The sequence below is a fragment of the Cucurbitaria berberidis genome (assembly GCF_010015615.1).
Source record: "Cucurbitaria berberidis CBS 394.84 unplaced genomic scaffold K460scaffold_2, whole genome shotgun sequence".
In the NCBI taxonomy this organism is placed as follows: Eukaryota; Fungi; Ascomycota; class Dothideomycetes; order Pleosporales; family Cucurbitariaceae; genus Cucurbitaria; species Cucurbitaria berberidis.
Window position 1 is genome coordinate 5,707,261 of NW_024468936.1, and position 20,381 is coordinate 5,727,641.

General features: G+C 52.6%; 8 protein-coding genes across 8 annotated transcripts; 5 read left to right on the top strand and 3 right to left on the bottom strand.

Annotated features, from left to right (window-relative positions):
* Positions 1 to 300: 300 nt before the first annotated feature.
* On the top strand, positions 301 to 3,036 carry K460DRAFT_353965 (Pkinase-domain-containing protein; the record flags this gene model as incomplete). The annotated part of the gene is made up of 3 exons (XM_040931754.1): positions 301 to 617; positions 681 to 1,516; positions 1,592 to 3,036. The coding sequence occupies 3 exons, from the start codon at positions 301 to 303 to the stop codon at positions 3,034 to 3,036; spliced, it is 2,598 nt and encodes an 865-aa protein (XP_040791626.1).
* Positions 3,037 to 3,438: 402 nt separating this feature from the next.
* Positions 3,439 to 5,839, bottom strand: K460DRAFT_84657 (mitochondrial precursor protein). Its single transcript, XM_040938747.1, has 4 exons — positions 5,332 to 5,839; positions 5,196 to 5,281; positions 3,724 to 5,139; positions 3,439 to 3,617 (listed from the first exon to the last, which is right to left on the bottom strand). Exons 1-4 carry the CDS (start codon positions 5,660 to 5,662, stop codon positions 3,531 to 3,533), a joined length of 1,920 nt encoding a protein of 639 aa, XP_040791627.1. The 5' UTR covers positions 5,663 to 5,839; the 3' UTR covers positions 3,439 to 3,530.
* Positions 5,840 to 6,386: 547 nt separating this feature from the next.
* K460DRAFT_375786 (uncharacterized protein) lies at positions 6,387 to 7,443 on the top strand (the record flags this gene model as incomplete). Its single annotated transcript, XM_040934808.1, has 2 exons — positions 6,387 to 6,662; positions 6,715 to 7,443. 2 exons carry the CDS (start codon positions 6,387 to 6,389, stop codon positions 7,441 to 7,443), a joined length of 1,005 nt encoding a protein of 334 aa, XP_040791628.1.
* Positions 7,444 to 7,804: 361 nt separating this feature from the next.
* On the bottom strand, positions 7,805 to 10,600 carry K460DRAFT_375787 (uncharacterized protein; the record flags this gene model as incomplete). The annotated part of the gene is made up of 2 exons (XM_040934809.1): positions 7,805 to 10,341; positions 10,393 to 10,600. 2 exons carry the CDS (start codon positions 10,598 to 10,600, stop codon positions 7,805 to 7,807), a joined length of 2,745 nt encoding a protein of 914 aa, XP_040791629.1.
* Positions 10,601 to 11,011: 411 nt separating this feature from the next.
* K460DRAFT_330655 (uncharacterized protein) lies at positions 11,012 to 12,814 on the top strand. Its single transcript, XM_040930781.1, has 3 exons — positions 11,012 to 11,354; positions 11,408 to 11,642; positions 11,754 to 12,814. The coding sequence occupies exons 1-3, from the start codon at positions 11,149 to 11,151 to the stop codon at positions 12,576 to 12,578; spliced, it is 1,266 nt and encodes a 421-aa protein (XP_040791630.1). The 5' UTR covers positions 11,012 to 11,148; the 3' UTR covers positions 12,579 to 12,814.
* Positions 12,815 to 14,603: 1,789 nt separating this feature from the next.
* On the top strand, positions 14,604 to 16,331 carry K460DRAFT_280950 (uncharacterized protein; the record flags this gene model as incomplete). The annotated part of the gene is made up of 1 exon (XM_040928451.1): positions 14,604 to 16,331. One exon carries the CDS (start codon positions 14,604 to 14,606, stop codon positions 16,329 to 16,331), a length of 1,728 nt encoding a protein of 575 aa, XP_040791631.1.
* A 212-nt stretch (positions 16,332 to 16,543) lies between these two features.
* On the bottom strand, positions 16,544 to 17,937 carry K460DRAFT_364980 (uncharacterized protein). The gene has a single exon (XM_040933098.1). The coding sequence runs from the start codon at positions 17,695 to 17,697 to the stop codon at positions 16,858 to 16,860; it is 840 nt and encodes a 279-aa protein (XP_040791632.1). The 5' UTR covers positions 17,698 to 17,937; the 3' UTR covers positions 16,544 to 16,857.
* Positions 17,938 to 18,099: 162 nt separating this feature from the next.
* On the top strand, positions 18,100 to 19,714 carry K460DRAFT_364981 (tryptophanyl-tRNA synthetase). Its single transcript, XM_040933099.1, has one exon. It carries the CDS (start codon positions 18,173 to 18,175, stop codon positions 19,652 to 19,654), a length of 1,482 nt encoding a protein of 493 aa, XP_040791633.1. The 5' UTR covers positions 18,100 to 18,172; the 3' UTR covers positions 19,655 to 19,714.
* Positions 19,715 to 20,381: the final 667 nt, after the last annotated feature.

Consider the following 20,381-nt stretch of genomic DNA (forward strand, 5'->3'; position numbering starts at 1 on the left):
AGTCCGTCCAAGCGCGGTCTACTCTTCGATCCCTCCCCCCCTCCCCACCCCCCAGCTCCCACGGTCGCGCATCGCTATAGTCTGACGTAAGTGACTCTCTCCCCGTGTCATGGATAGTAGCCATCTTCTATGCTGCACATGCATGCCAGCACCTCTGGTCTTCGCTTGGCCCTTGCCCCAGTCTGCATCGGATCGCCTGCTAATACTTTCCCTTGGTATAGCTAGCCGCGCGCCCACGCCATAGCCCTCAATATGTCGGCCGCAATCGACAACGACGACCTGGAGGAGCTCTCCATCTCCATGCCTTCCCAGCGCCGCGGAGGACCGAGTACCGCCAAAATGGTCGACTTCTCTCCTGCGCCCCTCACGACAGCCGCGCAGGAGAGCAAGAGCAAGGACTCCAAGACAAACCAACGCCTGGGCCAGTACACGATAGTCAAGACGCTCGGCGAGGGCTCGTTTGGAAAAGTCAAGCTTGCAACGCACCAGGTCAGCGGCCAGAAGGTCGCCCTGAAGATCATCAACCGCAAGAGACTGGTGACGAGAGATATGGCGGGCAGGATAGAGCGCGAGATTCAATATCTACAGCTGCTTCGCCATCCGCATATTATCAAGCTGTATGTTTTTTGGCACCCACTACAACTATCCACGTGTACAACTCTATACTAACCCTGCTCTAGATACACAGTCATAACCACGCCGACTGAGATCATCATGGTCCTCGAATACGCCGGCGGAGAGCTGTTCGACTACATTGTGAACAACGGGAGGCTACAAGAGGACAAGGCACGCAAGTTCTTCCAACAAATCGTATGCGCCGTCGAGTACTGCCATCGACACAAGATCGTCCATCGGGACTTGAAGCCCGAGAACCTGCTTCTGGACGACCACTACAATGTCAAAATCGCCGACTTCGGACTGAGCAACATTATGACGGACGGAAACTTCCTCAAAACAAGCTGCGGTAGCCCCAACTATGCTGCACCCGAGGTCATATCTGGCAAGCTGTATGCCGGGCCCGAGGTAGACGTCTGGAGCTGTGGTGTCATCCTTTACGTTCTGCTCGTTGGACGGCTGCCCTTCGACGACGAATACATCCCCACGCTTTTTAAGAAGATCGCCGCGGGCAACTATAGCATACCAAACTACCTATCTCCAGGCGCTGTCTCGCTCATCAAGAAGATGTTGATGGTTAACCCAGTGCACCGCATCACCATCCCAGACTTGCGCAGAGACCCATGGTTCACCAAAGACCTGCCCTCCTACCTCGAGCCGCCAGTGCAAGAGTTCTACGAGAGCGGTGCAGATCCGAACAAGGCCATCGACCCTAAGGTCCTAGCACCCTCTGCACCTGCCCCCGTCGTACAAAAGCTGCACGAAACGGTCGTGACAAAACTAGGGAAAACCATGGGCTATGCCAAGCACGACGTCCAAGAAGCATTGGCGCGTGACGAGCCAAGCGCAATCAAGGATGCATACTTGATTGTCCGCGAGAACCAAATCATGAAAACAAACCGTAAGTAAACTCCCTAGACCAAAATAGCACCAGATACTCTACAGCTGGATCCATCAGACTAACACTCATGTGTAGCTTTGTTGACCAACGAGAAGAATCTCCAGCCATTCTTCGCACAATCACCACCTAATAATGAGAGCTATTTGAGTACCTCAATACCCCACAACCTTGCCACCATGTCGCGTCCACAAGTCATCCCGCCACCTCCATCCGAACACGAGCGCGCGCGCCAAGGTTCAAACGCTAGCAGTCAACTTGCAACTGTCCGAAGTCCTGTTAGCACCATCGCCATTCTCCCCAGCAGTCTGACCGAGTACCACAAGGCATACATGAAAGGGCACCCTAGGCCGCCTAACAGGCCACAAGAGGATGGTCCGCCTACCCCTGAACAGACCGAAGAGCAGCGGCAGATATCAGCTCGACGGCTGAAGCCCAACTTCCGCGCAATTCCAGAGGCACACAGACAAAGACCGGAACCAATGACGAGTATACCTGCCAAGAAACCTCGACCGACGAAATGGCAATTCGGTATCCGCTCGAGAAACCAGCCAGCCGAAGCTATGCTAGCCATCTTCAAGGCACTGAAGGCGATGGGTGCTGACTGGGAAGTACAAAGGATACGCAAGGCTGGCGGGCGCAGTGGATCTCGCAGTCGTAGCGCTTCGCGAGAGTCACCAGAAGAGTCAAGATCAAGGAGCCGCTCGCGGGGTTCCTCGATATCGTCGCACTCTTCCCAAGAAGATCAGGGCGACAGAGCCAATTCGCCGCATCGCGAGCCGCTTACTGTACGTAACGGTAATGTAGACGAACAGGAAAGGCGAGGGCGGCAAAAGAGGCACTACAACCACACCAATGACTGGGGTTACCATATCCCCGAAGATCCATGGGTCATCAACGCCCGCTTCCGAAAAGACGGCATGTTTCCACCCGGAGTCGCGCATCCCTCATCCACCCACTCCTCGCGCGTCGATCTCGCCAATGATCCCTCTGGTCTACGGAGACGCAGCTCTACGCACACCAGCACCTCCAGTCTCAATCACGGTGTCGAGAATATGACCATGGCAGAGCGAGCAGCCTACCTGGGCGAGGATTACCCGCAACCTGATGAGGCGGTCTGGATCTACATGTCCATACAACTCTACAGCATTGACCGCGACTTCTTCGTCGTAGATTTCAGGTGCGCAGGCTACGAGCGCCTTGTGTCCAATCTCGTCCGCGAGATCAAGGCATCTTCCACGTCTAGTACCTCGATCAGCAATCTGGCCCTGTCATCTTCACAACCTGCTCATCATCATGAAGACGGCTGGGACGACGAACAGGGTATATGGCGCAGGCTTGGTGAGGGCGAGCCTCTGCCAGAGGATCTAGCGCGTGAGTTGAGAAATGGCGGTAAAGGTGTGATGCGGGAGAGGACCGAGGAAGTCGGCGTGGGAAGAACCGATGGAGAGAAGATTGTTACGAGCCCTTTTCCCTTTTTGGATGTTGCGAGTACCCTTATTTTGCAGTTGAGCGGGGAGTAGTTGGGAAGCCAAATGGCTCGAGACAACAAGACATCGGGCCAGCCGGCGACATGAAATGCCACAAAACAACCTCCTAGCCTTCAGTATTCATGTCCCCACGTGTTGCATGGGACGCACTGCACTCTGCAATAAGTAAATAGAGTCGAATATCAAACGGCATACCAATATCCCTTTACTACACAATATATATTCATGGTGCATGGTATGGGGGCTATGTGATATAATGTGGGAGTGGGGAATTTGAGTTCATTATAATAGGGGCTGGTCGACATTTTTGCACACAAGCCTTTCCTCGCATGATACACACACATCGCTCACATGACTCTCATCGCATGTAAAGATAGAATCAATACTCCATCCATTCAATGCTATACATGTACAAGAGCGGAAGAGAGCATTACAACGCCGTTTCAACTGTCCTTTTGCCAGAACGTCCAATAGAGTGGTAAGTACAGATTGGGAACAAAGTGGAGAAGAGGCGAAATGTACGGGGTTTACCGCATCGCGCCAAATCCTGCTCCGCCTGCTCCGCCGCCCATGGCGCCTAGTCTTGACGCAAGCTTGGGGTATTTCTCTTGCACCTGGAGTCTTCATGTTAGTATTGCTCCCCAGATTGGTACAAGATGACTGTTGGCTACCACCGTAGGCGTAGGAACAACCGGCAGATGGTAAAGGGCTTGTACATACCTCAAGCTGTGTCCTTGTCGCCTCCGCATAACTCAAGGCATTGACAATCTCACCCTCTGTTCTCGACAACTCAGCCGCGCGTTCGAAATACTTCAACGCCTCCGTAACCTTGCCCTGCTGCAACAGCAACTGCGCCATAGTCGCAACCGCAATGTCGCATTCCGGGTCGATGATCAACGCCTTCTCGCATAGCTTCTCTGCCTCGGAAAAGTCATTCTTCCACTGGAAGAGTGCGAGCGCCTTGTTGATGAGTGGCAAGACGTTCATTCCCAGGGGCTTGGATGTCTTCTCCATGTCAACAGCCGTGTCAAACTTCTCGATTGCTTCTTGGTACTTCTGCTGGTCGAGGAGGAGCTCGCCGTAGTAGTTGTATACATCTGGGACTTGAGTGAAGTTCTTCATGCAGCGGCGGAAAGTAGCCATTGAAGAGGCGATGCTGCCCATTTTGTATTGTGTGACGCCGAGCTGGATGTGCGAGAAGATGAAGTCTTTGTCCAGGTCGATAGATTTCTGGTAGTCCTTGGCAGCCTCACCGAATTCTGACTTGATGAAGTGGAGTTGTGCGCGGTGGTAGTAGATATCTGGGTCGTTCGAGTTTTGCTCTAGGGCAGCAGCGAAATCGGCTTCGGCGGCTTCGGGGTTGGCCAGCTCCAGGTGCATGCTGGCACGCTTGATGAAGCTCTGTGTCAGTGTGGGTTGCAACTCAATGCTCTTGTCCATGTCCTTGAGGGCATCCTCGTTATCACCCTTGAGGTAGCTGAAGGTTCCGCGCATGTTGTACGCGAAAGCCTCGTGCTCTCCGAGATCTCCGAGCTCAAGCGCGCGGTCGAAGGCTCCCGCGGCTTCGGTATAGCCCTCTCCCGTCTTGGTGGCCATGGCCTTCAATCCCTTGCGCAATTGGCCCTTTCCGCTCTCCTCTTCTAGCTCCGCATCGTCTTCCAGACCCGCTGGTGGTGGCTTCGGTCGGAAACTCTGCAGGTAGTTTGTGACAAAGGTTGGGCTTGGGAGCTTCTTCTCTTTGGATGTTAGAATGGCCTTGCCCTTGGTCTCGGCCACCTTCTTAAGTAGACGCTCCACGCTCTGGGCGCTGTTCTCGTTGCGGAAGCCATCAATGATGCAGCTGGCAGTGTAGTCGAGCAGAGCCTCGCTATTGCGCTCGACCTGCTCGTATGCATTCGCTCGCCGGTTTAGGGCCTTGACGTACTCGTTGTCGAGGTTGATGGCGGCCGTGGTGTCCTCGATGACCTTGTCCCAGTCTGACATGGCATTGTAGCAGGCAGCGCGGTTTGAGTAGAAGACGGGGTCTTGCTTGCAAAGGATGGCCTTGGCGTAGAGGTCGATGGCGCGATTGTAGTCTTTTGAGCCGTATGCCTTGTTGCCTGCGGCCTTGAGCTTGGCCGCATAGTCCTTTCGCTCCTGTGACATGTTAGCCTAGGGGAACGTCGCGTGTCAGGGCGCATAATTGATCGTACCTCTTCTGACAGAGCGCCCACGGAGCTCTCGTCAACGTCTGGCAACTCATCCTCGCTCGTCGCCGTTACCGAGGCCTTCTTGGGTTCTATCGTCTGATCAGCGCTAGTCTTTCAGCATCTCCATCACTCCACCTACCACTCGCTGTCTCTGATGTGCTCTCCTTATCCGTAGCAGAGCCCTTCTCCGCCCTCTCCTTTGCGCGCTTTCGCTCGCGCTGCCTCTTCCGCTTGTTCGCCGAAGACTCAGTCGCGCCACCGTCTGAACTCGAATCGGCATTCGAGAAGTAGTAGACAGCACCGCCAGCGCCCACCACTAATGTTATGCCCGCAATCGTATAAACAACGCCCTTGTTCTCCGAGGCCCAGTTTGAAAGTCGGTCCCACAGTGAACTTGTGCCTTGGTCCACGGGAATTTGAACTGGGAAGGGACCCGGCGAGTTGGGCAGAGGGGCGTTGGTCGGCGCCATGGTGATATCAGGGCGAGTATTAAAGAGATGGAGGGGTGAAGGGACGGGGGACGCAATGCTCAGCGACTGTTGTTGCAGCAGATGGATAGGCTGTGTCGAAAAGTTTGGGCTAGGGAGCTTGGGTCCTGGCCTGAGCTTTCAATGGGGACGTCATCAGCATCTATCAGTGCATACTTCAATGTCTTCAGCGTCTGCAACACATAATGCCCTGAACACCTATAGTCTAGTCTTACTGCGGGCTGCCTGATAATGTGAAATTGCGAACTTAACATTGCCACCTTCATGTTCAGCAGCGTCAGACTTCAATGGCTTCACGTGACGCAGCTCACACCGACTCTATTCCTGCTACAAATGCTCAGGACAGTTGGAGTTCCCCCCCACAATACCCTTGACTAGTCATGTCTCGTGCATCGTCTGCTCTATAGAGACTATTAGATCTTTCAATTACGGTGTTGCGTTGCCACGTCTTCGTGCATGACGACCGCCCTCGGCGGAATCGGAGTTTAGACGTGAATCACTGGAAGACGCTAGTCCACCACAACACGACTCATCAACATAGACAAGAGAGAAATCACCTTTGGAGCAAGACCGTGGACGAATGCAGGGCTCGAGAATTCTTGTAACGCGTATTCAATAATCGAGTCGATCCTCTCTATCCATACCATCGGTCCAGGATTCATACAGGTGGTACCTAAACGTACTTGTACCAGGAACCTCCGTCAATATGGCGTCCGAAAATGAGTTTCAACTCTTCACCTCCCTTCGCTACGACCCTCTCCTTCTGTCTTCAGAGGAAAATTCAAGGCCGGAGCTAAACTTAGTCACGCCGTCACCGTTCTACATGCTTGCGTACCACAGAGATCGCATGATAGAAGCTGCACAGCATTTCGACTTCCATGAAGTCGAAAAAAGATTAAGAGATGGGAAAGCGCTGCATGAACATCTATTGCGGGAGGTCAACAGGTGGGTTGAGAAGGGCGGGCATGATCAGGCCTTGAAGGTAAACTAATAAAACAAGGAAGACTTCAAGTAGAGGGGCTGATGAACGACAGCTGAGGCTTCTATTCGACAAGTCCGCAAATCTCACAGTCGAAATCTCCGCCGTACCTGCAGTCCCTTTATCAACACTCTACCCACCCTCCCTGAATCCCCCAAACCCGAAAACAGAACCTCATCCAGCCAACACCTTCAAACCCTCTCCTCTAACAGGTGGTGTCCTCACACTTGGGCCGACTGACTCTCTTCCTGCTGCAACATCAACACCACCGTCTCCCCCGCAGTGGAATATCAGGCTAGATACAGCACCCACGCCTTCCTCCCCATTCACGCTTCTCAAAACTACGAGGCGCGAAATGTATGACAAGTCACGGGACCGCGCACTACCAGAGAACGCTGCTGGGCCTGCGTACAGAGAAGTAATGCTATACAACGAAGTCAACGAACTCACCGAAGGTACACTAACATCATTGTACCTATTCCGCGGAGGGCGATGGGTCACACCGCCCGTTGGAGTACCTTCGGGCGAGTTCACGTCAAAGACTCTAAATGACGGAAATGAAGACGAGGGCGAACTGAGGAAACCATTTGCTGGGCGTTGGGGCCACTCAGTGCGAAGCGCAAAGGTAGGTGCTGGAGGACAGCGAGGCACTAGTCGGAGATGGGCGCTCGGAAAGGGCTACTGTATGGAGGAGCCAGTCGGTGTGGACACAGTGAAGGTGGGTGAAGGAGTATGGGTTAGCAATGGTGTGAGAGGATTTGGGTATGGGAAGGTGGTTGAGTAGTTTTCACTCCTCTAAAGACAACGTTTAAAGAACGGAGAGAAGTCCTGTTACTCAACTTACGATGAGATTTGACTTATCTAGCCGTAGAAGAAATGACGCGTTATGCGAACAGATAATCTCGCAAAGCATGTGTGGTGTTCTGTAAAGCAAATTCTTGGGTATCATAATATCATGTCGAGCTATATGCTCGATGACTCAACGAAAATTGCACAGAAGCTCACTATAGTTCTCGTAGAGCAAAGACACCCAGAGCGCATATGAGCATGTGACGTCCGATACATCATGGTACAGCTCCCAAACAAACCTCATTCGCGCCAAGAATGTCGCCCTCTGAAGTACGAGGTATCCACCCCGCCCCTTATCAAGAACTTGCCGTTGTCGGTCTCGGTGTTTCCTTCTCTTTCTCCCTCTTCTTCTCACCTTTCCTCTTTTTCCTCTCCGGCTTATACACGTCATTGAAGTTGATATTAACCGCTAGCATCTTCAACTCGCCATCTGGTGAATGCACCAAGTCACCCAACAGCGCACTAATCTTGCTTTTGAACTCTTCAATAAGATGACCCAACCGCTTCTGGAGGGCAGGAAGAACATCATCTTCGCCGGAGCCGGCGGTGCCAATCTTGAGGAGGGGAGGCGGGAGGGGTGAGTCGGGATCATGTCGGGATGCTGCGCGTGATGCTGAAAAAGGGTCCAGTAACGAAGAGCGGCGTGTGTCTTTCTCGGAGAGACCCCATCGACCGGCTGCGGTGCGTGTTTCGATCTTAGCAGCGTGCTCTTGACGGCGAGTGAACTCTGCCACGGAGAAAGAGTACAACCCATCTACCGCATCTTTGTATGCAAGCATCGTCTTCAATAGCTCGTGCAGTTGCCCGGTAAAATCAATACTCTGGCTTCCGAGAAGGCCTTTCCGGGTGATGTTATTGAGATATCTCGCATGCGCTTCTATCATGTCGTCAAGTGTACTCTCTGGCTTGTTCAGCGCTTTCTGAAGATCGATCCAGGATGACTCAATGACCTCAAAGAGAATGTAATGCTGTAGTTGATTGACGAAATGGACCATCTCAGCCATTGCACAGCGCGCCTTCTTCCAGTCTGTACCAACCTTGTCGGACACTGTGCCAAGAACCCCGCGAGCACCGGTCATGCAGCGACGCCATGTTGATCCAAGTGCGAATTCAACACGCTTTACTCGCCATAGGAAGTTGAAGACTTTCAAGTATTGCTTAGATCCAAACGGCGTTACGATTACATCAACAGGTGCATCGATCTTGTACTCGAGGGTGAAGACATCCCAACCAATCTCGCCATGCGAGAGTTCGAGCATTCGCGAGTCGAGGCGTCGCAGGACATCCGATGTGTCGAACTGTGCATTCGAATTGCGAACAGCGTGCTCAAGCTGAGCTGTGAGCGTATGCCGATATTGCGTGTTTGCTGGCCTGTCGAGATTGGACGATAAAGACTCCATGAGCACTGCGATGAAGTCGCCAGCACCGAGGAGCATATACTGCTTCAGCGCCTGTAGATGGTCAAATAGCTTGAACTTGTTCGCCATGAGGTCAATGAGGCGTGCCATTGTCGTCTTGTACGCGTCACCGATAGATCGCTCGAGGTTCGCAGTGTCGCCGTACTGTAGCTCTTTGGAGGCTTCTTTTGAATATGTGTCCACCCAAGCTGCGTCACCACAGCCGTATCGGATAAAGTTCAAGGTCTTACCGATGAGGAAGACTTTCTTGGCGAAGTCGTCCGTAACGATGGTCGGCACCATTTTGTCGTTTAGCTTGTACTTGTCTTCCCAGACACTTGTTGCGCCTCCCTTGCCCTCGTTGCCGCTAGCTTCGTTGATTTCATCCTCGCTCGGCTCTGAGACGAAGAACTCACCAAAGGGGTCAGAAAGCTCGCCGTCATATACCCATTGCCTAAGCATATCGTAAAAGGGTCGCGTAACATCGGATAGAAGGCGCTCCGCAAACGCCATGACGTACGGATCCCCGTGATTGAGTGAGAAGGAGTGGATGAGGGCTATCAACTCGCCTCCTTTCTTGCTCTTCGATTCCTCAACCATCAGACTCATCAGTCGCAGGCCCATGGTGGGTTCACGGATCCAGATGACGCATCGTTTGAGTGTGACGCCAGCCTTACTGACGCCTTGGTGCGCTGGCCCCTCACTCAGCTGCGTGAGCGCTCTTCTAATCTGCCCCTCTAGTGTCGCGACTAGTCCCAGGTATGCCCGTAGTTCCTTAGCTAAGGCTGAGCGGAAACTCTGTCCTATGAGACCTCCGTCGCCCGACTCGACAAACTCCGAAAGCCCCCTGTAGAGTATCGCAGGCTCGGCGAGCGTGTGTAGAAGACTGATAATGGGGACTGGGAGGTTCGCGGGGAGCTTAAGCGTGGTCGAAGAGGGGAATACGAGGTTCGTCGAAGAAAGGCCTTGTAGGGTGAACGGTAGATCACGCAGTAGCGCAGGTTCTGATGGTGCCACGTCGGCCTTCTCTACATGACTCCCATCGGTTTGCTGCTCTTTGCTTGTCTCTGGTACACGGCGCTCCTTCCGCCTCTCTGATCTATCCGGTATTGGCGCAGGACGTAACACTGCTTTGGGCGACCCATCATTGACCGGTAGGCGGGACAAGCCTGGTTTCGCGAAAGTGTCACGGAATGCTGGACTGGTAAGTGCTTGAGCACCTGAGCTCGGCTGCTTTGATGGCGTTGTGGGTTCGCGAGAGCGGCCTTGAGGGTGATGGGGGATAGCCTTTTCTATCGTAGGCGCTGGGTTGTCGGAGAGGTTATAGAGAAGGTATAGCATGCGCCACTTCTGATCCAGGACGGTTTGCGTCTCAAGGCGGGAGAGAAGGTTGTGGAAGCGGGCGCTCTTTTGCCGGTCATTTCCAGGCCCAGCAACTGATCGAATTGTTACTTAACTATTCACAGGAATCGCAATAGTAACCGTACCTCGTCTATCGATCAGGCTAGCAATATGATTGACGTCGGGGACGAGAGAGGGATCCCCTGCAGCAGCCAGTTCCTCGATTGCGAATTCAAAGGCGTCCTCGAAGCGCTGGTTGGCTGCTTCTTCATCATCGTCGGCATCCTCTGGAATAATCCGAACGAGCAGCTCGTTCAACGCGTGTTCGACGCGTTCGCGGTGGAGGGTGGCCATGATTACGCGCTGTTTTCTGACGTCCAAGTCGTGTTGACAACGATCACCGCGGGGGTTTCGACATGGACCGTGCATCGGGGCCCAAACATCGTCATTCACACCTCCTACCTCCTTTTTTCTCGCACTCTGCTGTGCTCCAACGCCCAGTAGTCAACAGCGAGTATGCCTTCAGCCATATCTTTGGTACGCTCGAGATTGACGAGATGTACTACGTTTAATCGGATTGTAGGCATATGCCAATAATCGTCAGCTAAACAGTGACCCACTACTGAGTACATCTGAAGACGGGATTATACCCGGCCGTAGGCGATCTCTAGGCTAAAGGTCACTAAGAGTTGATTGTAGTTTTTAAGATGCGGGGTTCTCTTACCTATGGCTTGCTGCCCTCGTAGCACTAAGGTTGAGGTAAAAGGCAATGAGGACAGCCCTTCAAAGCAAGCATATAAACTTCCTTAATCTTCGTCCGTCAATCATCACCCAACCTTTCTTCATATCTGTAGCTCGATAAAATCCAATTAATCAACAACAGCTGCTACTTGCTCTCGACAATGGAGCGTACTAGACATACCACGCCTCTTACCACTCCATCTCGAGCTTCAACCATTGCTCTCGACAGCAGTGAGCGTGGGGCTCAAACGAGCCCATCGATGTCCAGTTCTCAGAGCTCGGATACGGAGCGCCTTCTCATGCAAGCCGAGATTGATGCTCATACTCATTACAAACAAGCCCCCGTCCAAGAGTTCAAACCTCTTCAGTAAGTGTCGTATAGATGTGAATATGAGTGCGACATATAACTAAAAAACTCAGGATGCTCATGGAGACGCCGATATCAATCGAGTACGGAGATGATCTCACCTCCCAGCTCACTATGCACGAAGAACTCCTCCGTTGTCATAGCAAGTCCTTCGACCAACTGTGCGGCAAGGCTAAGGCTCTCCGAGAACAATATGCCCAGGCGGATATCCTTATGCAGAGTTTGGCGAAATTTGTGTTCCCGGAAGTCACTATCAAGCAGTTTGAGAGCGCTGCTATGGAGGGAAAGGTACGTTCTTGTTGAGCTGGTGTAGATGGCTTGTAGTATCTATTGGTATTACGAGCACTCGATTCGATGCGGGTTACTCTATAGAAGTTGCTAACGCTAACGACTCTGTAGGTAATCCCTCTGATCCTCCAGATTGCCAATAGTCATCCCCTCCAGGAGTACCACAACAACATCAAGAAAGTCATCGACGTAGCTGTGGAGAATCAGTTCACACTGAAAAACAGCAAAGTCCCTCAATCAACTGGAGGAGTCTCCAAGAAGAGGGATAGTAAGGACACGAGTTGCGATATGAGTCTCAGAGGACGTATACCTCTGCTCAATTCGCGAGGCGTACAGACAGTGGCTGAGAGATTATATGCCGCGCTCCACAGGATGAAAAGGGCAGAGGCAGGGATGGCGAAGGAGGATCCGGTGAGGGCTGTCGCCCAGCGAAGGATACTCTTGCCCGGCATCCAGGACACCACCGTTCGCCTGTTCGTTCAGTGGGTCTATCAAGGATCGCTGTACTACGAAGATGCGGAGCAGCTGTACGCTCTCCTGAATCTGGCCACTAGCTTAGGCGCGGATGTGCTTGCAGAAATGTGTCTCAGCAAGCTTACGACCGCTGCAACCGATAGTATCACGACTGCCCTGACCGATGGTATTCCCCTCCAAACATTGATTGCATACGGCTCAGGCAACAAGGACAACGTCCTGGAGGTCATCTTCATTAACGTGTTCAAGGACGAGAACCCACCAAAGAGACTCCTGAAGCTTGTGATCGACACTTTAGCCAAGAGCCTCGATATGGCGCTATGGGCTCAGATTAAGGATTTGATTGGCCACAAAATGGCTCTGGACCTCATCGAAGCCATGGTCGTTCGGAAGCAGGTCAAGACCGAGCAGTTCTACCAGACGAGCATGAAATCAGAGAGCGACGTCACGACTCCCGAGTAGTCGCTCTTCATCACTAACGAGAAGCGCTGAGTACCCGCATCGGCAAAGTATTTTGATGGAATGTGCATGGGCCCCGATTGATTCTAGACATGCGTGAAGGGATTTGGAGTCTTGACGCCACGACAACGATCTGCACGACCTTGGTTTTTACGGCGAACAGCGATCCATTGCATCACTCTATGGAAGAGTTTATTTTCATTTCTACTGATTTTCTGCATATTATTATTGGCCTGGGGCGGCGGCAGGACCCAACAGGAGGCGGGTCTAGCTCATGGAATCTCATATTCTTAATCAAAAGCTTTGCCTAAGTCCGCCCCTTCGCCCTTGGGACTGGAGAACTTGAGATACTCGCAATTGCTAACCGGCAATAGACACATTCAAATGACACAGGCCACCAAAATAAGTCGGAGAAAATACGTGGGTGGTACGATCGATGCTGGCTCAAACAGGCACCACGATAGCTGTCGTGTCAGGACACAAGACCCCAGATGGACGAATCCAGATGATGATGCACTCAAACATAAACACGCCTGCATGTGGTTCCACGGCGGCCGTTTGTGGGTGACACGGCGCATCGACATGCATCGACAGCCTCAAGATCGGCAATGTACCGAAACGTCAGAACGCTTAGGGAACTAATGCAGCGAGTTGAAAACTCTGCTCACTTTGGTACAACAGGCTCTCGCAGATGCGCACAAGAGACTCGACCTAAGCTGGCTTGAGTGTCCCTTGCGTGTAACGAGCCAGGCTCACAAGGACCCAACTACCCGGTTGAGGGAGAATAGCGTGCTCACACACGCAAGACCAAGACGATGCGGTGCGTTAGATCGTTAGATCCGCGCGCACTGGTTGATGTCGATGAGGGCGCGAAACATCAAACATGCGGGTGGGCAGGTAGGACGAATATACTTGACGCCATCTGCTAGTGCCTGCGACCTGGGCCATGCGAGGGTTTTTTTTTGGTTTGCGTAGTTTGGAGGCAAATGGATCGAGGTGACTCTTTCTCTCCCTAGCACCTTGCACGGCCTAACTTGATCCCCAACCTGCGACCGTCACAGGCTCGTTTGGGAAAGCTTTGGAAACACACTGGTCCTGCGAAGCGGTGGCTAGCAACCGTGGCGTGTGTACCTTGCAGCACTTGTTTGGATACAACGCGCGTACCTAGTAGGTAGTTGCTGCACTGCGTCTGCAGCGCCGATGCGCCCCGCATCTGGACACGCAGCGTGTACAACACTCACCCAGGGCCCGAGCTTTGCCATCGTCCAGGACGCCGCGGGCATCTTGTGAAGCCCAGGGCAATTTGTTGCGTGGTAGTTCCCAGGGGTTATGGCCATGACAACATCGTCATGCCGCCAAGGACCCTGGAATGGGGTTGATTCATCTCAGCAAAAATCCAATCGCGCGCGATGCACAACAACACAACACAACACGAGGCGAGTCCCATGGGTGTGAGCCAGGCTCATTCTCCCCGACTACATTCTCCCCCACCAACAAAACACCTGGCTATCAATTACCCATGACAACACCCACCAACAGAGGCAAGATGCGCCCCTTCCTGGCCGTGGTCGAGCTGGACGCGTCTGGGTGGAGGGCTCTTGCCTACCATGCACAAGTGGAGACGGGGGCTGCTTCACTGATATGCAAGACATCTGTCGTGCCTTCCCAGAATGCATTCCACGTGGGCAAAAGTCAAACTGTAGTTCCCCCTTTGGGCATGCCGATGATCCGACACACCATGGCTGAGGCAAGTCCATAGCATCCACTCGTTCTTGTGTCCCCTCTCATTTCGTCACTTGCCCTCCTTGCCGCTTCTTCCAGCCGGCAGCGTGTGCTAGCACCCAACAGGTTTCTGCGAGAACGGCTTGTTTATCCAGGTTGCTGGTCTGCGACCGAGTTTGCCCACAGTATAAACATTACCTTTCCTTTACCCGGTTTGGTTTGCACAACCCATCCCGCAACGTTCCTTCCTACGGCTCCCTACGGCCCATCACGTCTCACAAGGTCATACAGCAAACAGTGCGCGGAATGGACACCTCTGCGAGTATCCGCTGCGAGTACGAGCATTGGTGGAGGAGGAGAAGAATGCCGGCTAGCAACAAACACCGCCAGGTTGACCAAAGCACCCTATCGCTACCTGTTCCCTCATTCCCGCCCGCGTTGGACTTTGATCCAGACCAGTTTTTGCTGCCACCCTCCTACGAAGAAGTCATTGATCTCGAGAAAGCCCTCCATCTCGTCCCTTCTCGACGCTGTACCAGCAACGATGCATCAACTCTCGGCCCTTCTGCGACTTCCCCAGACGCTTCTCGAAGCACTGCCAGGACACAGCAAGCACAAGCACCCTCCCCACCTAACAGATGCATACGAATTGTCCGTCATCTCCGGTATAGCCTCTTCACCGTCTATCGACGTCTCTTTACCCTCGTCTTTCTGCTCAACCTCGTTGGCCTCATCATCCTACTCCAACATCACTCCTACAACCCCTACAACATCATCCACCTCGACACTCTCGCAACTTTCGCATCATCCAACTTCCTTCTCGCACTTTTCATACGACAGGACTGCGTCGTTAATCTACTTTTCCGAACTGCGTGGTTGGTCCCGTGGTTTCTACCGCTGAGCATCAGGACCATCATGTCGAGAGTGTATTGCTATGGCGGCATTCACAGTGGTGCGGCAGTCGCGGGGACCCTGTGGTGGCTCATCTTTACTGGAGTCTTGAGCTGGACTTCCATGAAAGAAACCTCGCTTACCTTTCCCGTCATCGTCATCACATGGATGATACTACTTCTTTTGATATCAATCCTGATGCTGGCTTTTCCGATTATACGCGCCAAATACCATGACACGTTCGAGCTGACGCACCGTTTCCTGGGCTGGACCTCTATCGGCCTGTTTTGGGCCCAGCTTCTCCTCCTCGCACACAACAAGTCGGCACATTCGGAACCTTCTCAAACCATAGGAGCTTGTCTTCTTCGCACGCCGACCTTCTGGAACCTCTCCATCATGACTCTCCTCATCATCTACCCCTGGCTTCGCCTCCGCCGCTGGACTTTTACCGCGCACCCACTCTCCTCGCATGCCCTCCAGCTCTCCTTTCCAAACCAAGTATATAAATTCTCTTGTCTGAGCATTTCTTCTTCTCCACTTCGCGAGTGGCACCCTTTCGCTACATTTCCTTCTACCGACCCAAACGAGCTAGGTGCTAGCATGGTCATCTCCGACGCTGGAGACTGGACGAAGAACATCATTCAACACGCCCAAATGCGAAACACGGTGCAAAACGCCATTACGAAAAGCCAATTGGGAAGCGAGAAGGACTTGCAAACAGAAGCCGGTGTGGAAATGAGATTCTGGGTCAAGAGCCATCCAAAGGCAGGCGTCCTCTCCCTCTCTTGTCTATTCCCCCGCGTCCTAATCGTGACAACGGGGTCTGGCATCGGTCCCAGCCTCTCGTCTCTCCTAGACCGTCCTCCAACGCAGTTCGCACGTCTTGTCTGGAGTACCCGCTCCCCACAAGCCACCTTCGGCCCTAAAATCCTCTCCCTCGTCCACAAGGCGGACTCTGATGCCCTCATCATCGACACATCTGAGATGGGGCGACCGAATTTGCTAGAGGTGGCATGGGGAATGGCCAAAGAGATACAGGCCGAGGCAGTGTTTGTGCTAAGTAATGATGTTGTCACGAAAGCAGTGGTGGGAGGTTTGGAGAGGAGGGGGCTGAGGGCCTTTGGTCCGATATGGGACAGTTAGGCGGAATGGGGATGGCGATGTGACCTCTCTCTAATTATTATTCTTCGTGTGGTTTAGACGGATATATGATACCCAACGGATCTTACGCTTTGTCGTTTTAGTGTTGTATCGCTTATAATGTTCAATATTATATATATTTTCAGATGCTAATCAGATGATTATCAGCGTAAACAGCCATAGAAGTCAAATACTAAACGTTTATATTTTGAATTGTTTCATTTGCTTTTACTTCGTGGTCGTACATGGTATGCCGACACAGGTCGTTATAATACAAAAGACCGCCTGCTACTGAAACTCATTGCTTTGTGAACGAGGCAGGAATGCGAAAAATAAGCCGTAGTAAACAGGACCCGACTCAGCCAATTGGTAGAAGCGAAGGGTGGTGGAGGAAGAGGCCAAGTAGGGAGAGAAACCATTGCGCCGTCGCTAAAATAACGTTTGTTCCGTGACCATGAAAGGTCTTTTTTAGATTTTTCCCAAGAACACCATGCGCAACACGAGTATCACTTGTGGAGTTGTTGGGGTCTTACTCGTTGTCCCCTCGACGTGGGAGTGCTAGAGGACGACCGGCGAGAATGGCTTCTCTGTCTTGACGCATGCCGTCCAATACAGCCACGAGACCGCCTTCTCGCATGCGCTCCAGCACCACCTTCATGCCCTCTCGCGCATTCGGCTGGCTTCGCTGAGCACGAGTAAGGCCGATCTTCTCGATGTTGCGCTGAAGAGCGGCTGTACCCCAGCTTCTCAAGAAACCCACCTTCTGTGGCTGTTCCTCTTCGACCGCGCCCTCGCGGGCAGCCTCGCGCTTCTTCTTCCACGCCTCGCCGATGTGACTATGTAGTGTGACCGAGCTCGTCACGTCCGTGGTTTCGCCCGAATCTTCGACCTTGGCACCAGCGCCCATGCCACCAAAATTGATAAAGCCGTGTCGTCGTGCTGCACCTTCCATGCCCTGCCATATGGTTTCCTCGTTCGGCACCGCTGGCGGTGCAGGACGCTTGAACATCTGTCGCTCAACAACCGACAGCACACCCGTCCACTCCAGATTCCGTGACTCGGTGTCCATCCATCCCTCCTTGACATCCACAACGCTCTTCTCGAGAATGTAAGATTGTGTGTCTCCGCTGGCCGAAGCACCGAGTAGCGAGCGAGGCAGAAGCTTAAGCACAGCAGAGGGCAGTTTTGAGCGCTTAAGATGTAGACGGATTGTGGTCAAGCGCTGTGCTTCGGGGTCGTAGTGTCGCGAGATGGTGTCGGTGGAGAGCACATGTGTGGAGTAGGGGTTCGGGTAGCGGAGGAAGTAGGCGAGGGTTACCGCGGGGAAAGGGTACGCGTAGGTCTCGCTGGACGAATAGAATTTGACCATGTTTCCTCTTTCTCTCTTCTAATATATTGGAGTTCGAGGATTTGCAGCCTGATATAGAGTTGCTCGGTCGTTGTAGTCGAGGGTGTGTAAGTAAGGAGCTCTGAGCCACCTGTGATGCGCGTTTCACTATCTTAGGTGACGAAGTGGCATTGTCAAGTGTATGCAAATACTCCTTCACAATTCGACAGGCAATCGGGTCGCTGAAGGGGGGTGGAAGGAGTGAAGTTAGGCAGCGTGACGACAGCAGAAGCATCTGGAGCTCTGACGTCCGTCACGAGTTTTGCCTCCTCGTCGGAATTCCTGTCCGCTTCCGCCGATGTGGCTGAGCAAGGTGTGGCACAGTGCGGGGCAGCGATCCAAATTGCGGCGGGGGTCTTTGCTCATTGTTTGAGTCAATATTATAGCGGACGTATGCCACCGCGCCCTGCTACCCTCCCATAATCATAATACTCTCACCACATTTACTGCGCCAAGCATGACTGAGCCCGAGCCGCCCTCAGTCGCCGCCCTCTCCGTCGCGGACACTGCGACCCAGCCCGTATCCAAAGCAACCGAGCAGGAAATCAATCCATGGGACGTGCAAGCCGCCGTTGACGACGACGGCAATGTCAAAGAATTCGACTATGTCAAGATCTCGCAGCAGTGGGCGACGAAGCTCGTAGACGATGCACTTCTGGAGCGCTTCGAGCGCGTCACAGGACACAAGCCGCATCGCTGGCTACGGCGACGATTGTTCTTCTCGCACCGAGATCTGGAGCTCATTCTAGACACATATGAGCGAGGAGAAGATTTCCTCCTCTACACCGGCCGCGGCCCGAGCAGCGATGCCATGCACATTGGCCACACGATACCTTTCGAATTCACAAAGTGGCTGCAGGACGTCTTCGATGTACCACTCGTCATCATGTTGACGGACGACGAAAAGTTTCTTTTCAAAGAGAAACTCAAGCAGAGCGAGGTGTATGAGTTCGCAAGGCAGAATGCCAAAGACATCATTTCTATCGGCTTCGACGTCAAGAAGACGTTCATATACATCGATTCCGAATTCTTATCATCAGGCTACAACAGGCACTTCAGCCTTAACGCTACCGAATTTGAGAAGCTGATTACGAATAACCAAGTGCGCGGCGCGTTCGGCTTCCACGGCTCAACGAACATCGGTAGCAATGCATTTGCTGCAAAGCAGTGCGTTGCTGCCTTCGCCTCATCATACCCCTTTATCTGGGGAGACGACATAAAGACTTATCACCGCTCAAAGAAGCTGGCAGCCATACCATGCCTCATACCCTGTGCCATCGACCAAGATCCGTACTTCCGCCTCGTGCGTGAAAATTGCAGCAGAATGGAACTTCCCTCACCAAAGCCCGCGCTCATCCACTCCAAGTTTTTGACTGCACTACAAGGCGCAGGCGGAAAAATGAGCGCGTCTGATCCCAACTCCGCCATATTCATGAGCGACACCGAAAAGCAGGTCAAGAAAAAGATCAACAACAATGCTTTCTCTGGGGGCCAAGAGACACTTGAGCTGCACCGCGAGAAGGGCGGCAACCCCGACGTTGATGTCCCATATCAATACCTCGCCTACTTCGAAGACGACGATGAGAAGCTCACGCGACTCGCGGACGAGTACCGAAAGGGTGAGCTGTTGACCGGCGAGATGAAGAAAGAGTGCATTGATATGATGTCGCAATACGTCAAAGGGTTTCAAGAAGCGAGGGCGAAGGTCACAGACGAAGATCTTGAAGAGTTCCTACGGCCACGGAGACTTGAGTGGAAGGGCAACCCGAATCCCACAAAGCCCAAGGTAGAGAAGGCAGAAGAGAAGACCGAGGGTGCGACCACGCTGGACTCCGATGGTAAGCCAATGACAAAGAATGCCCTGAAGAAGGCATTAAAGATGGCGGAGATAGAGAGGAAAAAGAAGGAGAAGGAGGCTGCGGCTGCTGCGAAGCAATAGGTGAGCTTGCAGTGCTGCAGTAGACGTAGACGTAATACAATAAGAAACTTTCGATTCCAATAGCCTCTCTTCGTGCAAATCTCTAATATGACACATCCCTAGAACATCTCCCTGATTGCAACCAGTAAATGTTCAACATCTCTTCAAATTGTTCACTTGACCAACTGCAGGTATCCACGAGCGAGGGTCGGCAATTTAGCCTGAAATGGCTAAATCCTGGCCCACTAGCTATATCCTGAATTGATCAAGGATGATAATAGTCTTCGACATGTGGGGGGTTCCAATGTTTGAATCCGACTAATTATGGTATACAAGTCGCTTGCTCCCGCTCGGCCCGCCGCACCCTACGGGAAAGCTTATCTTTGTAAGGCCTATTAAATTATTAACGTGCGTCGACTAGAGTGCTGCCGTTCTCGATAGATCAGCTGTTAAGTCCGTTCCGAAATGTGATGCTTTCATTCTACGAGTCTCGCCCTAACCAGAGAGGCCGCAATGAACCAGGGCCAGCACTGATATCTCGCCGTCGTTGGACTATTAAAATGACCATTACACCGTGAATGATAAATGCCACGACTGAAGAGGTGGACGTTTGGGGAGCTGAACGAACTTATCGAGATGGACTTTTCCGCAAGAAGATTCCGAACAATTAAATGTATTGAGGCGAGACAAGAAGAAACGTGGAAATTCGAGGTCGCAAAATGGGGGTGAGATTAGGTGGACGGCGATT